At 41.9% G+C, this 18,573-nt stretch overlaps 1 protein-coding gene across 3 annotated transcripts in view; it reads right to left on the reverse strand.

The window, feature by feature from the left end:
- Positions 1 to 14,584, reverse strand: part of SLAIN2 (SLAIN motif family member 2) — a 62,384-nt gene extending 47,800 nt beyond the window's left edge. For all 3 annotated transcript variants that reach the window (XM_080678653.1, XM_080678652.1, XM_080678651.1), the window contains exon 1: positions 12,297 to 14,584. In XM_080678653.1, coding sequence (XP_080534779.1) covers positions 12,297 to 12,685 — 389 coding nt within the window. In that variant the 5' untranslated portion in view covers positions 12,686 to 14,584. The remainder of the gene's footprint in view (positions 1 to 12,296) is intronic.
- Positions 14,585 to 18,573: the final 3,989 nt, after the last annotated feature.

Here is an 18,573-nt window from a genome sequence, read left to right on the forward strand (position 1 = left end):
TGTCAATGGGGGAAAAAGGAAACATATGTAATACTTTCAACAATAAAGAATTTAAAAAAAAAGAATGATGAATACATAAAGGGGTCACTAGGTAAAGAAATTAATAAAAATGTTCATAGGCCTCAGGTTGTTAAAGACAAATGACCTAAAGACAGAATTGATGGCGGTGACGGGGGAGGGCATATAATAGCCAAAGGTGAATGAGTATAAATCTATTAAGACTAACATAAAAAATAACACAATGAAAATTAGGTAAAGATTGAAAACTTTTAAATATAAATCCTAGCTCAGCCATGTACTTGAGTGATTATAGCAAATTATTTAATCTAAGCTTTAATTTCCTTATCTTTAAAATGGGGGTTAAAGGGAGTAATGGGCAGCAGCTGCTCAGTCCCAGGGTACTCTCCCTCGAGGGAGTATGCGTGTGCCATTCCCCCACCCCCTACTGCATGTATCCCCTGATCTCTAAGGGACCCATGAGACTTGCAACCAGGGGAACAATGGGTAGCGGCAGTTCATCCTGGGCGAATCCCTTGAATCTGTCTCCCCTTTTCTCTGACTTCCCAGTGAGCTAAGGCAGCCCAGCCTGGGCTCTCCTGTTGCTTCTTTTATGCCCTTCCTGTTTCACTCTCCTAAGTGTGTTTTTGCTGCGGTCAATACATTCTTGCTTGCTTTCCTAAAATTTTTTTAAAAAGGGGAGGTAATAATAGTTTGACCATACTGGATTATTAGAAAAGTACTATATATAAGGTGCTTAGCATAGTATCTGTCATATTTTAACGCAGTAAACAATTATTATTGTTAAAATAAAAGAGCAATAAAAATCACACTGAAGGATTCCACCCTCACCAACATTATACTGGATATTCTAGCTAGGGCAGTTCAGCAAGTAGATAAAATACGATGCATCTAAATTGGAAAAGAAGTAAAGTTATCTCTATTAGCAGATGACTTGTTCTTTTATATAAAAAATCCTAAGGAATATCCACACACACAAAAAATGAGTACAGCTAAAAAATAACTCCAGCCTGGCTGGCATGGCTCATGGCTCATGAGCATCAACCTATGAACCGGGAGGTCATGGTTTGATTCCCAGTCAGGGCACATGCCCGAGTTGAGAGCTCGATGTCCAGTGGGGGGCAGGGGGAAGCAGCCAATCAATGATTCTCTCTCACTGATGTTTCTATCTCTCTCTCCCTCTCCCTTCCTTTCTTAAATCAATTAAAACATATTAAAAACAAAAACAAAAAACAACTCCAGCAAGATTGCAGGATACAATGACATCAATATACAAAAGTTAACTGTATTTCTATATACTAGCAATTGGCAATGAAAAAAAAGAAATTTAAAAGAAAAAAACAATTCCATTTACAATAGTAACAAAAATCTATACACATAAAAGCCAAGCGATCAGAACGGTGGAGGGACCAACGACCGGTTGCTATGATGCGCACTATGGCAGCCAACCGGCCCAATAGGGGCCCCAATCGGCCCCCCCCCCAACCTCCCACGGCCCCTCCTTCAGGCCAGCCTGGCCCCCCCAATTGGGGGCGGGGCCAGCTGGCCCAGTCCCAATCAGCCCCTATCAAGGGTGGGGCTGGCGGCCAACCTCCTGTGTTCCCTTCTCCCCGCTGGCCTGGCCCCCATCAGCCCCCATCGGGGCAGGCCAGCTGGACCCCACCTGTGCACGAATTCATGCACCAGGCCTCTAGTATTAAATAACTAGGAATAAAATTTACAAAAAATGCAAGACTTATATACTGAAAATGATAAAACACAGTTGAAAGGAATTAAAGAAGACCCAAGTGGATGGAAATATATCCACTGTCCATGGATTGAAAGAATCAAAATTGTTAAGATTCCAAAAGTTAAGATCCCCAAACTGATTTACAGATTCAATAGAATCATTATCTAAATTCCAGCTGCCTTTTTTGGCATAATTTACAAACTGATCCTAAAATTTATATGGAAATACATGGAATCTGAATAGGCAAAAGAATCTTTCCAATTTTAAAACTTACTAAAAAGCCACAGTAATCATGGCTGAGTAGAGGCGTAAAAATAGTCATAATGGAACAAAACTGAAAGTGCAGAAATACATTTATGGACAACTGACATTTTTTTCTTAAAAATATTTTCCCCATCACTATTTATCCCCCATATACTCTCTTCTATCTCCACTCACTCCGCCCCCAACAGTCACCACACTGTTGTCTGTGTCCATGAGTTTTTCTTTTTTGCTCAATCCCTTCACCATCCCCCGGCCCCGCAACAGAGCTATTTGCCTGTTATCTATGAGTCTGTCTATATTTTGCTTGTTAGTTCAGTTTGTTCATTAGATTCCACATATTAGTGAAATCATATGGTACTTGTCTTTCTCTGACTGGCTTATTTCACTTAGTATAATGTTCTCCAGATTCATTCATGGCTGATTAGTATTCTATTGTGTAAATGTACCATAGCTATTTTATCTATTCATGTACAGATGGACACTTGGGCTGCTTCCAAATCTTGGCTGTTGTAAATAATGATGCAATGAACATAGAGGTGCATATATTCTTTCGAATTAGTGTTTCAGGTTTCTTCGAATATATCTCCAGAAGTGGTATCGCTGGCTCATAAGGCAGTTCCATTTTGAATTTTTTTGAGGTAAATTCATACTGCTTTCCACAGTGGCTGTACCAATCTGCATTCCCACCAACAGTGCACACGGGTTCCCTTTTCTCCACATCCTCACCAACTCTTGTTGATATACTGATGACAGCCATTCTGACAGGTTTGAGGTGATATCTCATTGTGGTTTTATTAATTTGCATTTCTCTGATGATTACTGACATTGAACATCTTTTCAGATGTCTGTTGGCCATCTGTATGTCCTCTTTTGGAGAGGTGTCTATTCAGGTCCTTTGCCTAAATTTCAATGGGATGTGCTTTTCAGTGTTGAGTTTTATAAAATTCTTTATAAATTTTAGTTATTAACCCCTTATCAGATGTATTATTGGCAAATATGTTCTCCCATTCAGTGGGTTGTCTTTCATTTTGTTGATGGCTTCCTTTACTGTGCAAAAACTTTTTAGCTTGATATACAGTAGTCTCATTTGTTCATTTTTTTCTTTTGTTTCCCTAGCCTGAGTAGATATATCAGAAAAAATATTGCTATGAGAAATGTCCGAGAATTTACTGCCTATGTTTTCTTCTAGGATTTTTATGGTTTAAAGCCTAACATTTAAGTCATTAATCCACTCGGAGCTTATTCTTGTGTGCAGTGTAAGGAGGTGGTCTAGTTTCATTTTCTTTTCTTTTTGCACAAATCTGTCCAATTTTCCCATCACCCATAGTCTATTTATTGAATAGACCATCTTTAGCCCACTGTATGGTTTTGCCTCTTCTGTTGAATATTAATTGACTATAAAGGTATGGTTTATTTCTGGGCACTCTCTTCTGTTCCATTTATCTATGTATCTGTTTTTATGCCAGAACCATGCTATTTTGATGACTACGGCCTTTTAGTAGTTTGCTATCAGGTAGTGTGATTCCTCCAACTTTGCTCTTCTTTCTGAAGATTGCTATTTAGGGTCTTTGTGGTTCCACATAAATTTTTGGAATATTTGTTGAAGTTCTATGAAATACACCATCAGTATCTTGATAGGTATTACACTGAATCTGTAGACTGCTTTGAGTAGTATAAACATTTTAATTTTTCCTATCCATGAACACAGTATATGTTTCCACTTATATGTATTTCCTTTCTGATAGTTCATTACTGATGCATAAAAATGCAACTGATTTTTGGATATTTTGTATCCTGCTACTTTAATGAATTCATTTATCAGTTCTAGTGGTGGAATTTTTTGGTGGAATCTTTAGGGTTCTCCATGCAGTGTCAACTCACCTGCAAATAATGACAGTTTTACTTCTTCCTTTCCAATATGGATGCCTTTTCTTTTTTCTTCTTGTCTGACTGCTGTGGCTAGGACTTCCAATACTATCCTATCCCATATAATAAAGAGGTAATATGCAAATTGACCCTCACTCTGTCATGCCACCACAGCTGGCTGTGCCCACAGCGGAGGCAGGGTTCCCGTAACACAAGATGGCTATGCCGTAACGAGCGATCTGCAGGGACCTGAAGCTGCTGGCGCTGGAGCGGGGACCTGAGGCTGCACCCCCCGCCCAGTGAGGCTTGACAGGGGACCTCAGGCCGCACCCCCTGCTAGTGGGGCTTGACAGGGACCTGAGGCTGCACCCCCCACCTGGCGGGGCTTGATGGGGGTGGGGCTGGCCAGGTCTGGGTCTTGCACGCGGGTGGGCGGGGACTTGACTCTGGGTCCCACGGCACGCCTCAGACTCTGACAGGAGGAAGATTTTCATATACATTTTACTAATTTTCTTTCATCTCTGACACTTCTATTATAGAGAAAGAACAAATAGCAATATTAAAATATTTCCTCTAATTAATTCCCTTTTAATGTGCACAAATTTCGTGCACCAGGCCACTAGCGTTGAATAAGAGCAGTGAAATCGAACATCTCTGTCTAGTTCCTGATCTTAAGGAGAATGCTTGTAATTTTTGCCCACTGAGTATGATGATGGCCTTTATTATGTTGAGGTATGTTCCCTCTATTCCCATTTTGCTGAGAGCTTTTATCAAAAATGGGTGCTGGATTTTATCAAATGCTTTTTCTGCATCTATTGATATGATCATGTGGTTTTTATCCTTCATTTTGTTTATGTGATGTATCACATTTATTATTTTTTGGATATTGTACTAACCTTGCATCCCTAGAATAAATCCTACTTGATCCTGGTGTATGGTATTTTTATTGTATCCCTGGATTGGTTTGCTAATATTTTGTTAGGGATTTTAGCACCTATGTTCATCAGGGATATTGGCCTATAATTTTCTTTCTTTGTCATGTCTTCCTTTATCTGGTTTGGAAATTAGGATAATGCTGGTCTCATAAAATGAGGTTGGGAGTTTTCCCTCCTCTTTAATTTTTTGGAATAATGTGAGAAGGATAGATGTTAGTTCTTCTTTGAATATTTGATAAAATTCACCTGTAAAGCCATCTGGTCCAGGGCTTTTACTAGTATTTGCTGGGAGTTTTTTGGTTTTTTAAATATATTTTTATTTATTTCAGAGAGGGAGAGGGAAAGATAGAAACATCAACGATAAGAGAACGTCATTGATTGGCTGCCTCCTGCACACCCCATACTTGGATCGCTGGAATCAAACCCAGGACCCTTCAGTCTGCAGGCCAACGCTCTACCCACTCAGCCAAACTGGCTAGGGCTGTTGGGAGATTCTTTTTTTTTAATACTGCTTCAATTTCACTAGTTGTGATCTGTCTATCCAGATTCTCTGATTCTTCCTGACTTAGTTTTGGAAGATTGCATGTTTCTAGGATCCTGCTCTGTTGTCTGGATTTGGCTACTGGGTGTATTGGTTCTGGGAGGGACTCTGGTGCAGGCCAGTATCAAACACTGTCTGTGACTGGCTCTGCGCAACCTGTTTAGAGCTATCAACGATCCAGTTTGTGGCTGAGCCTGGGTGTGTGTGGAAAGGACCAAGCTGTGCACCAAGGTCTGCTTTTACTAGCACCAGGTCCAGGGGCAGATCAGCAAAAGTCACAAAGTACCCAGAGATCTTCCTCTGCTTGCAGGCTGTCTGTTAGGCTCAGTTACTTAAAGAGCCTCAGGCTGTACTCCTCAACTGGGCTTAAGCTCCTCAGGATGGGGCAAAAGGGATTCCAATGGGTGGGGCTATTGCTTCACCCCAGGCTGATGCTACATGATGGGGAATGATCTCTCTCCCTGAGAAAGATGGCTTTTGCACATGGGGGCATGACTCAGCACAGGGATCCTGGTGGCTGATGTCTCAGCTCTCTCTCCAGAGCCACCAATCCCAGATTCTCTTCACATAGCTCTAGTCTGCTCTGCCTGCCCTAAGCCAGAGCCGAAGGTGAGTGGCTGTGAACAAAATTTTGTGTATTGGCCCTTTAAGACAGTGCCTGTGTTTCTAGCTCTCTCTCCCTGGCAGACAGAAACCTCACTGATTTTCACAGCTAGATGTTATATGGGCACCTTTCTCGGTCATGGTACTCTCAGCTGGGGAATCTGGCTTGGGGTTTAGACCCCAGACTTCTCATGGGAAACTCCCCCATCACCGCCCCAGCTGAGATATCCCTCCAGAACTTCATCTGCTGCTAAAGGGAGCCAGGCCAGCCCTCTCGCTCCTCCACACTTTCTACCAGTCTCAATGTGGCCTCCTCTGTAAGTCCTTGGTTATAAGGCTTTTCTCCAGCTACTCCTCAGATGGTTATTCGGGATGATTTTTCACTTTACAACTACACTTTAGTTGTAATTCCAGTTAGGTCCTGGGAAGAGTAAGTGTAGCTTCCACTTAATCTGCTGCCATCTTGGATCCTCCCTGGGCAACTGATTTTTGAAAGAATTCTAAAACAATTTAATGGGGATAGAAAAGTCTTTTCAACAAGTGGTATAAGAACAACTGGATATCTATCTACATGCAAAAAAAAAAAATGAATTTGAACCCCTACCTCACCTTTATATTACAAAATCAAAATGGATCAAAGCAAATGTCGGCAAGGATCTAGAAAAATTGGAACCCTTGTATTAATGCTGGTGAAAATGTAAAATGGTCTAGTTGCTACATAAAACAATATGATGTTTCCTCAAAAAATTAAACAGCATTACCCATTTTATCCAGCAATCTCACTTCTGGGTATATACCCAAAAGTGAAAGCAAGGACTTGTACAGGTATATTTATATGTTCATGTTCACAGTGGCATTATTCACAAGAAGCAGAAGCAATCCAAGTGTCCATCAATGAAGGAATGAATAAAGAAAATGTGATAGATGCAGGTACAGACACACATACAATGGAGTATTATTCGTCTTAAGGAAGCCATGTCATATGCTACAACATGGATGAAACATGAGGACATTATGCTAAGTGAAATAAGTGAGTCCCAGAAATACAAATACTCTATGATTCCACTTATGAGATACCTAGAGCATTCAAACTCAGAAACAAAGTAGAATAGTGGTTGCCAGGAGCTGGGGAGAAGTGGGGTAGGGGAGGTAAGGAGCTGGTGTTCTGTGAGTGTAACGTTTCAGTCATGCAGGATGGGAGGATTCTGGGGATCTGTTTACAACAATGTGCATATGGTTGACAAACTATACAGTTGGGAAGCTGAATTTTATGGTTTTTACTGCCACAAAAAACCATAAATTCCCTATTTTAATATAAGCATCATATATATCATATAAGCTTAGGTTTAGGTATAGAAATTTAACTGCTGTTTTCTCTTGCCTGTTGAGGATTATGAAACACACACACACACACACACACACACACACACACACACACACCACACACCAAATCAGAAGGAATGGAATTCTGAGACATGCTACAACATAATGAATCTTGAAGACATTGTGGTATGTGAAAAAAGACAGTCATGAAAACACAAACATTGTATATTTGAATAATATTACCCCATTTTGTTTATTCATTCATCAGTTGATGGGCATTTGGGTTGTTTCCATTTAGATTGTTGACTATTATGGAAAATGCTGCGATAAGTATTTATTTATATGGATATGTTTTCATTTTTCTTGTTTATATACCTAGAAGTGGAATTACTAGGTAAAATTGTAACTTTACTTAACTTTTTGAGAAACTGCCAAACTATTTTTCACAGTGGCTAGACCATTTTATATTCCTGCCAGCAACATATGAGGGTTCCAATTTCTGCATATCCTTGCCAACACTTGTTATCTGTCCTTTTGTTATACAGCCATGTGCTAGTATCTCAGTGTGGTTCTGATTTGCATTTGTCTAATGACTAATGATGACCAGCATCTTTTCATGTATTTATTAGCCATTTGTATGTCTTCTTTGGAGAAATGTCTGTTCAAACTGTTCATTTTCTAACTGAGTTACCAATTTTTACTTTGTTAAGATGCAAGAGTTCTTTATATATTCTGGATACTAATCCCTTGTGAGAGAGATGATTTACAAATATTTTCTCCTACTATGTGTGTTGTTTTCTTTCAATTTCTTGATGAAGCCCTTTGAAACATCAAATTTTTAATATTATTAAGTCCAATTTATCTATTCTTTCTTTTTGTTGCTTGTGCTTTTAGTATCATATCTGACAAACCTCTGTTAATCCAAGATCATGAGATTTACTCCTGTGTTTTCTTCTAAAAGGTTTATATTTGACCTTACATTTAGGTCTTTAATCCATATTATCGTGACAAAATATACACACTATCAAATTTACCATGTTAACCATTTTTAAGTGTATAGTTCAATGGCATTAAGTACATTCACATTGTTGTAGAGCCATCCATCTTGAGAACTTTGTTTTGTGGGAATGATGAAAATGTTCTGAATCACAGTGGTAACAGGTGCACAACTTGGCAAATATACTAAAAATCAGTGAATTACACACTTTAAATATGTAAATTTTATTGTGTGTGAATTTTATCTCAACAAATAAAAACTTAAAGAGAAAAAAATTAATTGAACCCTGGTTGGTATGGTTCAGTTGGTTTGGTGTCGTCCCATACACCGAAAGGCTGCCAATGGATTCCTGGTCAGGGCACATGCCTGGGTTTCAGCTCAATCCCCGGTAGGGGCGTGCAGGAGGCAGCAGATGAATGTTTCGCTCTCACATTGATGTGTCTCTCTCTCCCTCTTTTCCTCTCTTCTAAAACTCAATAAAAACATATTTAAAAAATATGTATTTTTTTTAAAAATGACATTGAGAGGGTTAACCAAGAAGACTGTAGCAAAATATGCAATGATACTAGATGCCAAAGAGTAGACAGAAATATGCTTCTTTAGCTTCTGTTTTCCTGCCAATAATTTGTTCAAATGGACAGGCCCAAAAAATATTCTTCAAAGGAAATTGATCAATTGAGGCAAGGTCATAGAGAATAAGCCTGAAAAAAGTTTAGGCATATCCCTTCAAATAATGGGAAAGAACTGAAATACTGTCAATCTGGAATATCATGACAAGACATAGGGTGTATCTGACCTGACAGGCTCATATTAAACATAAGAAACAGAGTGTAAAACTGTTAATTAAATATTTGGTTTCAAAATAATAGCATTTAGCTCAAGCAATTATATCTAATACACACTTTATGGTCAAGTATCATCTAAAATGCTGAGTACAGTTCTAGGGAGAAGGTGTTAGAGGATCATGATAGTAGTCTTCAAATATTTTAAGGAATCATTCATGTGGAAAAGAGATTATATCTACAAAAGCAAAGATAGTGGAAACAGCACAGGCTTTGATGTCATAAAGACCTGGTTTCAAATCCTGATTCCATCATTTACTGTGTGTCATTTGATGCTTAAGAGAAAGATTATATTTCCTTACCTAGATCTTGATACCTACCTAATAAACGGATAAAAATTAGTGTAAAAATGTTTATAAGCTGCCTGGTATAGGCTGACACACTGTGATAGACAATGATGTTAGTACCTTTCTACTAACCGATTTTTCCTACTTGTTCTAGAATAGTGTTTTTCAAACTGAGAATTACAATCCATTGATGGGTCACAAAACCAGCGTAGCTGGTTGTAACAAGCTTTTTTCTTAAAGAAAGAGAACAGAAAATATTAGAGGGTACCACATGTACTAAAAATAACTATAGATGCATGAAAATTTTGCTTTGATTATTCATACACATGTGTGTACTATGATGTAAAATGTGTTTATCCTGAAGCTGAACCAAAAAAAAAAAAAAAAAAAGGGTGTGAAAGCCACTGCTCTAGAGCACTGTTTTCTAAATGTGATCTATAGATACTAGTTCCTTAGGAGCTCAAGTAAGTTTAGGGAACCATAACACTTAGAAATTTACTATATTCAATATATATTCGCATATCAAAAAGCTCAGAATTTAAAAAACCTGTTCATTTTTGTTGAACCTCGATTTTCCCATATATATTTAACCTCAGATCATCACTATTTATTCACACAGTATCTACTGACACATTCGGGACTGGCACTATATGGTATACACTGGAGGGTAAAACATTTCTCTAAATGAAAAAGAAGGTACAATGGGTATAAGTTACAGAAATAGATTTTTAGCTTACTAAGAAAAAAACTCTTGACTCTGAATCTTCCTCCCCTTGCCACTAACACCTACCCCTTCCAACTTACATTCCAAACACATATCCCAAAGTGCTTTAAACACATTTATCAAACTTTCAATTCACACAATTTTTTTCAGAAAAAGTATAAGACATATATACAATATAAAAAAATGTAGCCAGGATCAAAGCAATAAAAAGGAACCATTCTGTCAAAAGAAACTTCTAGTATAGTATTTACGAAGACTTGCTTTACCTCAACAAACCCTATACTCAGAAACCAAAGCTGCACGACTTAATCAGCTTCTCAAGGTGGAGTCCATGTGTTCTAATAATACATAATCTAAAATGGGCTGATGAGTGCATCTAGTCCTCATTATCATCATCACTTGGAAGAGGCATGTGATGATATTTAGATGACTCTGGGTTCTTTTAAAGTGTATACATACCCAAGATTCCTTTGGGAGGACGTTGATTTCACACTCATATGAAAAACTGTCAATATCATAGTCAGTTCTAATAATATTTGTTATCACTCAACAATAAAATAAAGGCTTGACATCATATATTCAAGAGTACCTCTGTAATTCTAACCTTCCTAACTGGGAGTTACAAATACTAGTATCTCTGACTCTGCTCTAGCAGTGTCAGAGCAGAAAATTTCCTTCCCACTCCCCCTCCCTCCAAAGCCACCTCTCATCCTGCAAGTTTGCCTCAACTACTTTGGACTATTATTTTTTCCCCCAATTTCTGAACACTCTCAGTACTTCATGTTCCTATCACTCTTTTTGGCAATTCTCTGTATACGCCCAGGTTATTTAACTGCATAAAACTTGGCTCCCAACAAGCCTGGAACTGCCTTAATGAACAGGGATCAACTTTTTAAAAACTTGAGAATCTCACACAAGATCTTGTAAACATTTCTTGATTTAAGTAACCAAGCTTAAGAGTAAGAGCAGCTAGACTTGGAAGAGTACCATATGTCAGACCCAGTGACAAAAGCATACATGGATTATATTAATCTTCACAACTGTATCTAGCGTTAAGAACTATTATTTCCTCCATCAAATAGAGAAAGAAAATAAGGCTCAGAGTAACTTGCCCAAGGTCATACAAGTAGTAAGTGGCAGAGCCAGGGCCTGAATCCAGACAAAGCTCCTAACTACCTCCGCGCACTGTCAAGTGGTAGCCTTGCAACACCAGAGTCCATGAAGGATTTAGATTTCACTAACTTAGAAGTTTCAATTTTCAACAAAGAGTAGAAACATTTCGGGTAAAAGTGAAAACACTGTGAAAGGGTACATTCAGAGAAAGAATTTCCCATAGACATCTTCATGCGGTTGCAATAAAATAGGAGGGAAACCGCCTCGTAAGTCCTTTCTATTTATGGAAGTGATATTACAGTGTGGTCTCACAATTTTATCAAGAAGTTGGCTTATGAAAATACAGCTTTGGCTTTCCAAGAACCCTATTTAAAAATGGAAAGAAAAGATAGATGTGATAACTGTCCAGCTCCAAAAAAATGCCAAACCCAATTCTTGTTTAAAAAACAAGAGCCAGGGCTCTTAAAGAGTTCCACCCTGGACTCGCCACACAAAGCAGCACCATCCTCGGCTCCTCCACACAAAGCAAGCTTCACCCCACCACCCAAAGGGTCCCTCCCTCCCGCCAGAAGGGGACCCATCTCCCACGCGTCCAAAGCGCTAACCACTGCACAGAGTGGGACCACTATTGTCAGCTCCCTGCTCCCGGTGACACCTCAGCGAGCAGACCCCTCCCTCCCCGACACACAAAATGCCCAGACCACCATCCCAAAGCCAGTATTTCATTTCACACAAAGCGGGGTCCTTCCTACAAAGCAATTTCCCACCTCCGACTCCTCCCACTGGCCGTGCCAACCCACGGACCCCAACGGGATCTAACACCCAGAGGGGTTCACCACCCAGAGGAGAACTAGCTACTCACCCCTTTCCGCTCGCACGCCTCGAACCCCCAACTCCAGCTGACCTTTCCCAGCCAAAGCAAGAAAACCGCGAGTCCCCGTCCGGAGCGGGCCCAGCGACCCAAAGCGAGGTGTCCTCCCGGGGGTGCACCTCCGAGGACGCTCCCCGCCCCCGGCCCGTCCCCGCCCAGCCCCGGCCGGCGCCCCGCGCTCACCAGCTCTCCTCCTCCTCCTCCCAGCCTGACAGGCGCTCCAGCTCCTCGGGCCGCAGCGGCTCCACCTCGTCCAGCAAGCCGCCCTCGCCCGCCGCCAGCAGGCAGGTGGCGTCCCGCAGGTCCTCGCCGCTCGTCCGCCTCGGGCCCGACCCGGCCGCGCCGCCCGCCTTGACGTTGAGGCCCAAGGGGAAGCCCCGCGGGGACGCCGCGCCGGAGGAGGGAGTGGACGCGCCGGCTCGGACCGGGCTCCCGGGCCCAAGGGAGCCGGCGCCCTGCACGGCCCCCGAGCGACTCCGGAGCTGCTCGTTCTGCTTCTCCAGCTTCTTCACCAGCTCCTGCAGCTTCCGCACCTCCTGGTCCGCGTTCACGTTGGAGTTAACGTCCTCCATCCCGGCCCCGCCGCTTCTGCCGCCCGCCGCCCGCCCAGACTCGCAGCCACAGGGAAAGAGCCGGCGCCCAGAGGCGTCGCCGCCGCCGCGCCGCTCACTCTAGCCGAGGCGCCGGCATCGAGCAGGGCCGGGCCCCACCGCCTGCGTCCCCCCAACTCGGGTTCCGAAGCGCCGCTGGCCCCAGCCGACCCGCCTCATCTGCGCCGGCTCCGGGATTGGGGGAGGCGGCGCCAATATCCGGCCGCGGCCGCCATCTTCCCTCCGTCCCTCCGCCCCCCGCAGTCCGGCCCCGTCGGTGACCTCAGAGCGTCGAGGGTGGACTCGGCCGGGGCGGGCGCTGAAGAGACCCGCAGCCGAGCTCGCGGCGGGGCGGGGCGGGGGCCGGGGCGGGGCCTACGCCGGAAAGGGCGTGTCCATGCCGCGGGCGGAGGCGGGTCGCGGCCGGGTTGGGCTGGGTGAGGCATTCCCGGCGCAGGCGGGGCAGGAGCTGCGAAGACCGACTCTCTTTGGCGAAAGAGGAGTGTGGACTTGGCCCCGTGGGGCCAGGATCGCGAACCCCGACTGGAGCTCTTCCTCGCCTGTTGGTCCTGGATGAGGAGCGAGGACTGTTCTCTACCTCCAAACCCCGGCGTGTGGGACCAGCGGGCGGATCCTGCATTCCCTCCGTGCGGGTTCTCGGTGGGCGCTCAGCCGGGGCCGAGGAGAGACAGTTTACTTTGTTCAGCAAATATTTATTCCATGCCTATTTGAAATAGGAGGTTGGCAGGGCTAGCAGGAGCTTCAGGGACCATCTGTGACCCATCTCTGCAAATGAGAAAGCAGAAGCCACGTGATTAAGAGAGATCTAAGGTCAAAATAATAACCGTAAATTGTTGACTGCTTACTACGGGCAAGACACGGTGCTAAGCACTTTAAAAGGCATGATCTCATCGATTTAAACATAGTTTTCCCGATTTAAAAGAGGGGTATGGAAAAACGCTCCTCTCTCCTTGCTTTTGTCCGTGAATTGATGCATAATCTGCGGTTTGGATCAGTTTTCTTTGGAAAAACTTTTTTAAAAATCCTCGCCCGAGGATGTGCTTACTGATTTGAGAGAGAGAAACATTTATCAGTTGCTTCCCTACGCGCTGGATCTGTAATCCTCAACATTTTTGGTTTATGAGAAGACTCCAACCACCTGAACCAGCTGAACCACCTGGTCAGGGCAGAAAAGCTTTTACATAGCATATCTTGACTTTTTAAAAAGTTGTATATTAAAAGTACTTAATAAACATGTTGACATATACGGATGAAAGTTGAGAGATGTATGAATGTGAAAACCTGCCTTCAGTGGCACCCATTTATAATGTGCACTACAGGCAGCAAAACAACAAAAAAAAACACATTTAAATGTTTTGTTTTGATCACTTTCATTCCTCTTCATATGTCAATTGGCTTGTGTTGCAGATTTCCTCTAATTGCCTCCTCCACCCTTAGCTAATAATAATCCGGTCCTATGACACCTGGGTGTGGACTCAGTCTGTGGCTTATTTGCTTCTACTCTTTAGCTTTTCTGTGCTGTATTTTCCTTGCCTGGAATATTCTACCTGCCAAATCTGATTCATTAAAACCCATGCTCACCCACCCAGGAAACCTTTCCCTGACAATTCCAGATCTGGTTGTTCTATTTAGCATTACGTGATCAGGAGTTTCAACAGGTACCTGCAGTTTTTAAAAATTTGCTTCTTTTTTTAAAGAAATGTTTTTCATTTGTTTTTGTTGTATACTTGATGAAAAGAGACAATTTTTGTTTTCCATGTCTAGTGTATTGTTTGACACATTGGGTTTTCAATTCCTAGTTTGGTGAAAGTTAGGTAGAATGTAAATTCTGACAGGTCAAGGACCAGATTGATGTTTATTCATAGCAAAAAAAAAAAAAAAGTATGAGTATTTTGAAAGTTTCCTGACTAACTACAAATAAGTATTTACCCAGCTATGCACACCCAAAGGATGTCTTTGTCTGCTAATTGTGAATAATTGTGAATGAATACGTATCATTTGTATAATGCGCATCCCGATATCATTGCTGTCTCTGACACTTCTGAACTAGTTGCCAGAGTGTAAATGTCATGACTACTTCACATACAGCACTTTTTGCTTGTATTTCATGGTTTATGACATAGATTCCGAGGGGGCTGTTTCTGTATGGAGAACACTTCAAACATATTGTTTGAAAGGAATAGTTGACAGGATGTTATGAAGTTAAATACTGATATTCCATGAGGTAAGGAGAGTTTGGTGTGATGTGGCGCGGTGAATTGAGAACCAGAAGGCCTCGTGGAAGATTCTAGCTGTACCACAAATATGGTGGGTAACTTTATCTCTCTGGTCCTTAAGCAGGTCATGCTGGCTCTATATTCAAAAATATGCCTGGATACCTTCTAGCACCCCCACCTGTACAACTCTAGTTCAATTTGCGTTTTCTTGCCTGGATTCCTGTGGTACTCTTGATGAATGGGCTTTCCCACTTTGCTGCTTATGATCTGTGATGCACACCGCCACCAGATGATCCTTTGTGTGAGTCAGATCAGGCCACTTTCTTGCCAGGAATCTTTCACTTGCTTCCCAACATGCTTAACATCCAAAGTCCTTTCCTGACGTTTACGACTGGACTCTTCCTCATTCTGCTCCAGCCACACTGGCCTTCTTGTTGATCTTCAAAAATCACTGAACATACCAAGCAAGTTTCTACTTTGGGAACTTGGCACTTGCTGTTCCCTCCATCTGGGATCTTCCTCCACATTGTCCCATTATTGACTCTCTTCCTTCTGATCTCAGCTCAAATATCACCCAAATTCATTACCCTCATTATTATTATCCTCATAAAATAGCATCCCTGTCATTTTCCCTCCTCTTAGCCAGTTTCATTTTCCCTCAGGCACATTACATATATATTTCTTCCTTTGTTTCCTATCTCTCCCCAGTAGAATGTTAACTGCGTGAGAACAGGGCTCACTGCTGCATCCCTGGTGCCTAGAACAGTGCCTGCTATGTGGTAGGTGCTTGATGTTGAGTGAATGGATGGATTTAAGTCACGCGAAGCCTCCTAAAAGAGAATTTCAGATGAATGTGTTTGTTGTACCTCAAATCATTACAGTGGGAATTCCCAATAATGTTGAGTGATTATGTTTGTGGGTTTTTTTTAAAGTATACTTTCCTCTTGCAGAAGAGCAACATGTCACACTATATATGTCATCCTCAAAACTAGGTCATTCTCTACTTCTGGATGCCAACCGCCCTTACGAATTGCTGGGAAGAGAAAGCCTCAGGTTCTCACTAAAGTATGAGGACAAGAATATTTCTATTCTGTCCTAAACTGTGTGAGAATCCTTCTCTTTCAGGTTAACTACACTACTGCCTTCTCTAGTGACTCAAATGTGAGCGCATGTTTTTTAAAAAGTCACTGTAAAAGTGACTCTCTGATGTAGATACGAGGAGTAAAGCCGGTAGGCGAGGTGTCTGCATTATGCACACGGCCCAACGCTCTGCTCAGGTGTTGTCTTGCAAGGAGTTGCTTCTTTTCTAGGTAGGCAGGTGTGGCTCTTTCCATAACTTGCTCCTACTTGCATGCTGAAACTCCTGAGCAAGTAGAAAATATTACAAACCACTAAAAGTATTTAGAGTGGAAAACTATTATTCAATGGCTTAAAGGTATTTAGTAATCCTAAAAAGTTAAATCAAGATGAGTGTGTGTGTGTGTGTGTGTGTGTGCATATGCACAAAATAGTTTAGAAATTGTGAGGCACTTACAGAAATATTTGCATTTATTTTTAAAAGTTATCCAATTATTTGAAGTAAACTTTGTTGTCCAACACATCCATTTTGTCCTCACAGGCACACACCTGGCTGGTTGTTTCCTCTGTCTTCTCCCACCTGCTCCTCACCAGCATCCTTCCCCCCGGTGTACCTCCTTCTGGTCTATCAAGGTTCTCTTCTCCACTGCCATGGCACATCCAATTTTTAAAAGGTACCCTGGGAACTTTAAAGGCGAGGTGTACAGGGTAGGGTATTGAGAAGGCTAACCCCTATTTTGTAAAACTACTGTTTGGAATTCTCTGCTGTTTTTTTAGACTGCCTCTTAGTCTAAAAAAAATAACTTTGCTTTCTAGCCTGCTTTAGCCTGCTTGAATAATGAGGAAGATAAACTTAGCTGTCTGACCTGGTAGGCCAGAGACTAGATATGCCCATACTCTCAATGCCATGCCAGGTGCATTTTTTAATTGGATAGAACTGTTGTTTTCAAGGCCAGCAGCGAGATAACCACTAAGCGCACGTAGGGCTGGCTCTTTAATAAAGAGGGAAGTTCTGCTTGTAGCCTTGCTTAGAATTTGAATTCATTTTCTCTAAGCCCACCGGTGAATAAAGTGTGACTCCAAATAAAGTGTGACTCTCCGAGCATTGTTTGATTATTCTGGTTCTCTGTAACAGTATAAGGAGGCTTACAGTTGTTGTTATGGAAAATAATATAATAAGTATGTGGATGAAAAGGGGGCCACATACTACACCTGACAAGTTCAGGGGAGGCCTGCATGGCAAGACTTACAAACTCAGAGACCTAAAGCAACCACATAGGATGGTCTGAAATTAAAGCTTTCTAACTAAAAGCAGGTCTTGGCAGGTAGTCATGTCCTAGCCTGGTATCTTCCTTGACGAAGGTCAATTTTTACCTTAATTGAGCCTTTCTGTAGTCTTTTTGCATCTATGATAACATACCTTTGGAAAGTCAGGGTAATTTCCTTTTTTCCATAACCCTCAGGGCACAATCTCTTGGTGAAACCAGAACACTAGAGGATACAACCCCTCATTGTTATCTTGTTCTCCCACATACCATCTCTATGTGCTGTAAATGTCAACTGTTACTTATCCTATACCCACCAATCAAAGAAGTATGGTCCGTTTTACTTTTAATCCAGGCTCAGAGATTTCCCCAATCTACCACCAAGGGAGTTCATATAACCCCTTTATGACTCCTCCTGTGATTGTAATGTATAAAATAAGGTGCAAAACTGCCATTTTCTGGAGCATTTTCTCAATCCATTGAGATTTTGCTCTCCAGAAATCATTGTCAGGTTTGGCTCAAATAAACTCATAAAAATTCTTACAGGTTTGGATATTTCTTACATCGACAGTTCATAAATAATAATATAAGAATAACTGTGTTTTGGGTACTCACCACTGTAAACCTACTTTTATCCCACCCTGTAAAAGAGATTCTGAACTGAAATCTTGGAGGCAAAAGGAAGGAACCAAGGATTTGAACTTATAATTTTTCCAGTCAGCATTGATCCTACAGTTATGGTATGCCTCAAAAGTGCCCATAATGGCAGGCATCACTTTCTCAGGCCAGAGGGTGGCCCCCTATTACATCGTTGGGGGCATGTATTATATTGATGCAGGGTTGGGGTGGTCCATGATTAGGGCAGAGATGAACTGTTCCTTGAACTCTTACAAGGCTGCTATCTCGGCCCCAAATGAAACAATACCTTATTTCCCTTTTGTGGCAGCAAGTGGGAAGATACGATTATTAAATAACGTTATTTCCTCATTTTTTAAAGTTGTATATAGGCAACACAGGGAAATGGAAAAAAATCGAATATGAACCACTTACAAATATTCGTGATGTTCTAGACCAGCGGTTCTCAACCTGTGGGTCGTGACCCCTTTGGGGGTCAAACGACTCTTTCACAGGGGTCGCCTAAGACATTCTGCATATCAGCTATTTACATTACAATTCATAACAGTAGCAAAATTACAGTTATGAAGTAGCAACGAAAATAATTTTATGGTTGGGGGTCACCACAACATGAGGAACTGTATTAAAGGGTCACAGCATTAGGAAGGTTGAGAAC

The sequence above is a fragment of the Plecotus auritus genome (genome assembly GCF_963455305.1).
Source record: "Plecotus auritus genome assembly, chromosome: 1".
Classification (NCBI taxonomy): Eukaryota; Metazoa; Chordata; class Mammalia; order Chiroptera; family Vespertilionidae; genus Plecotus; species Plecotus auritus.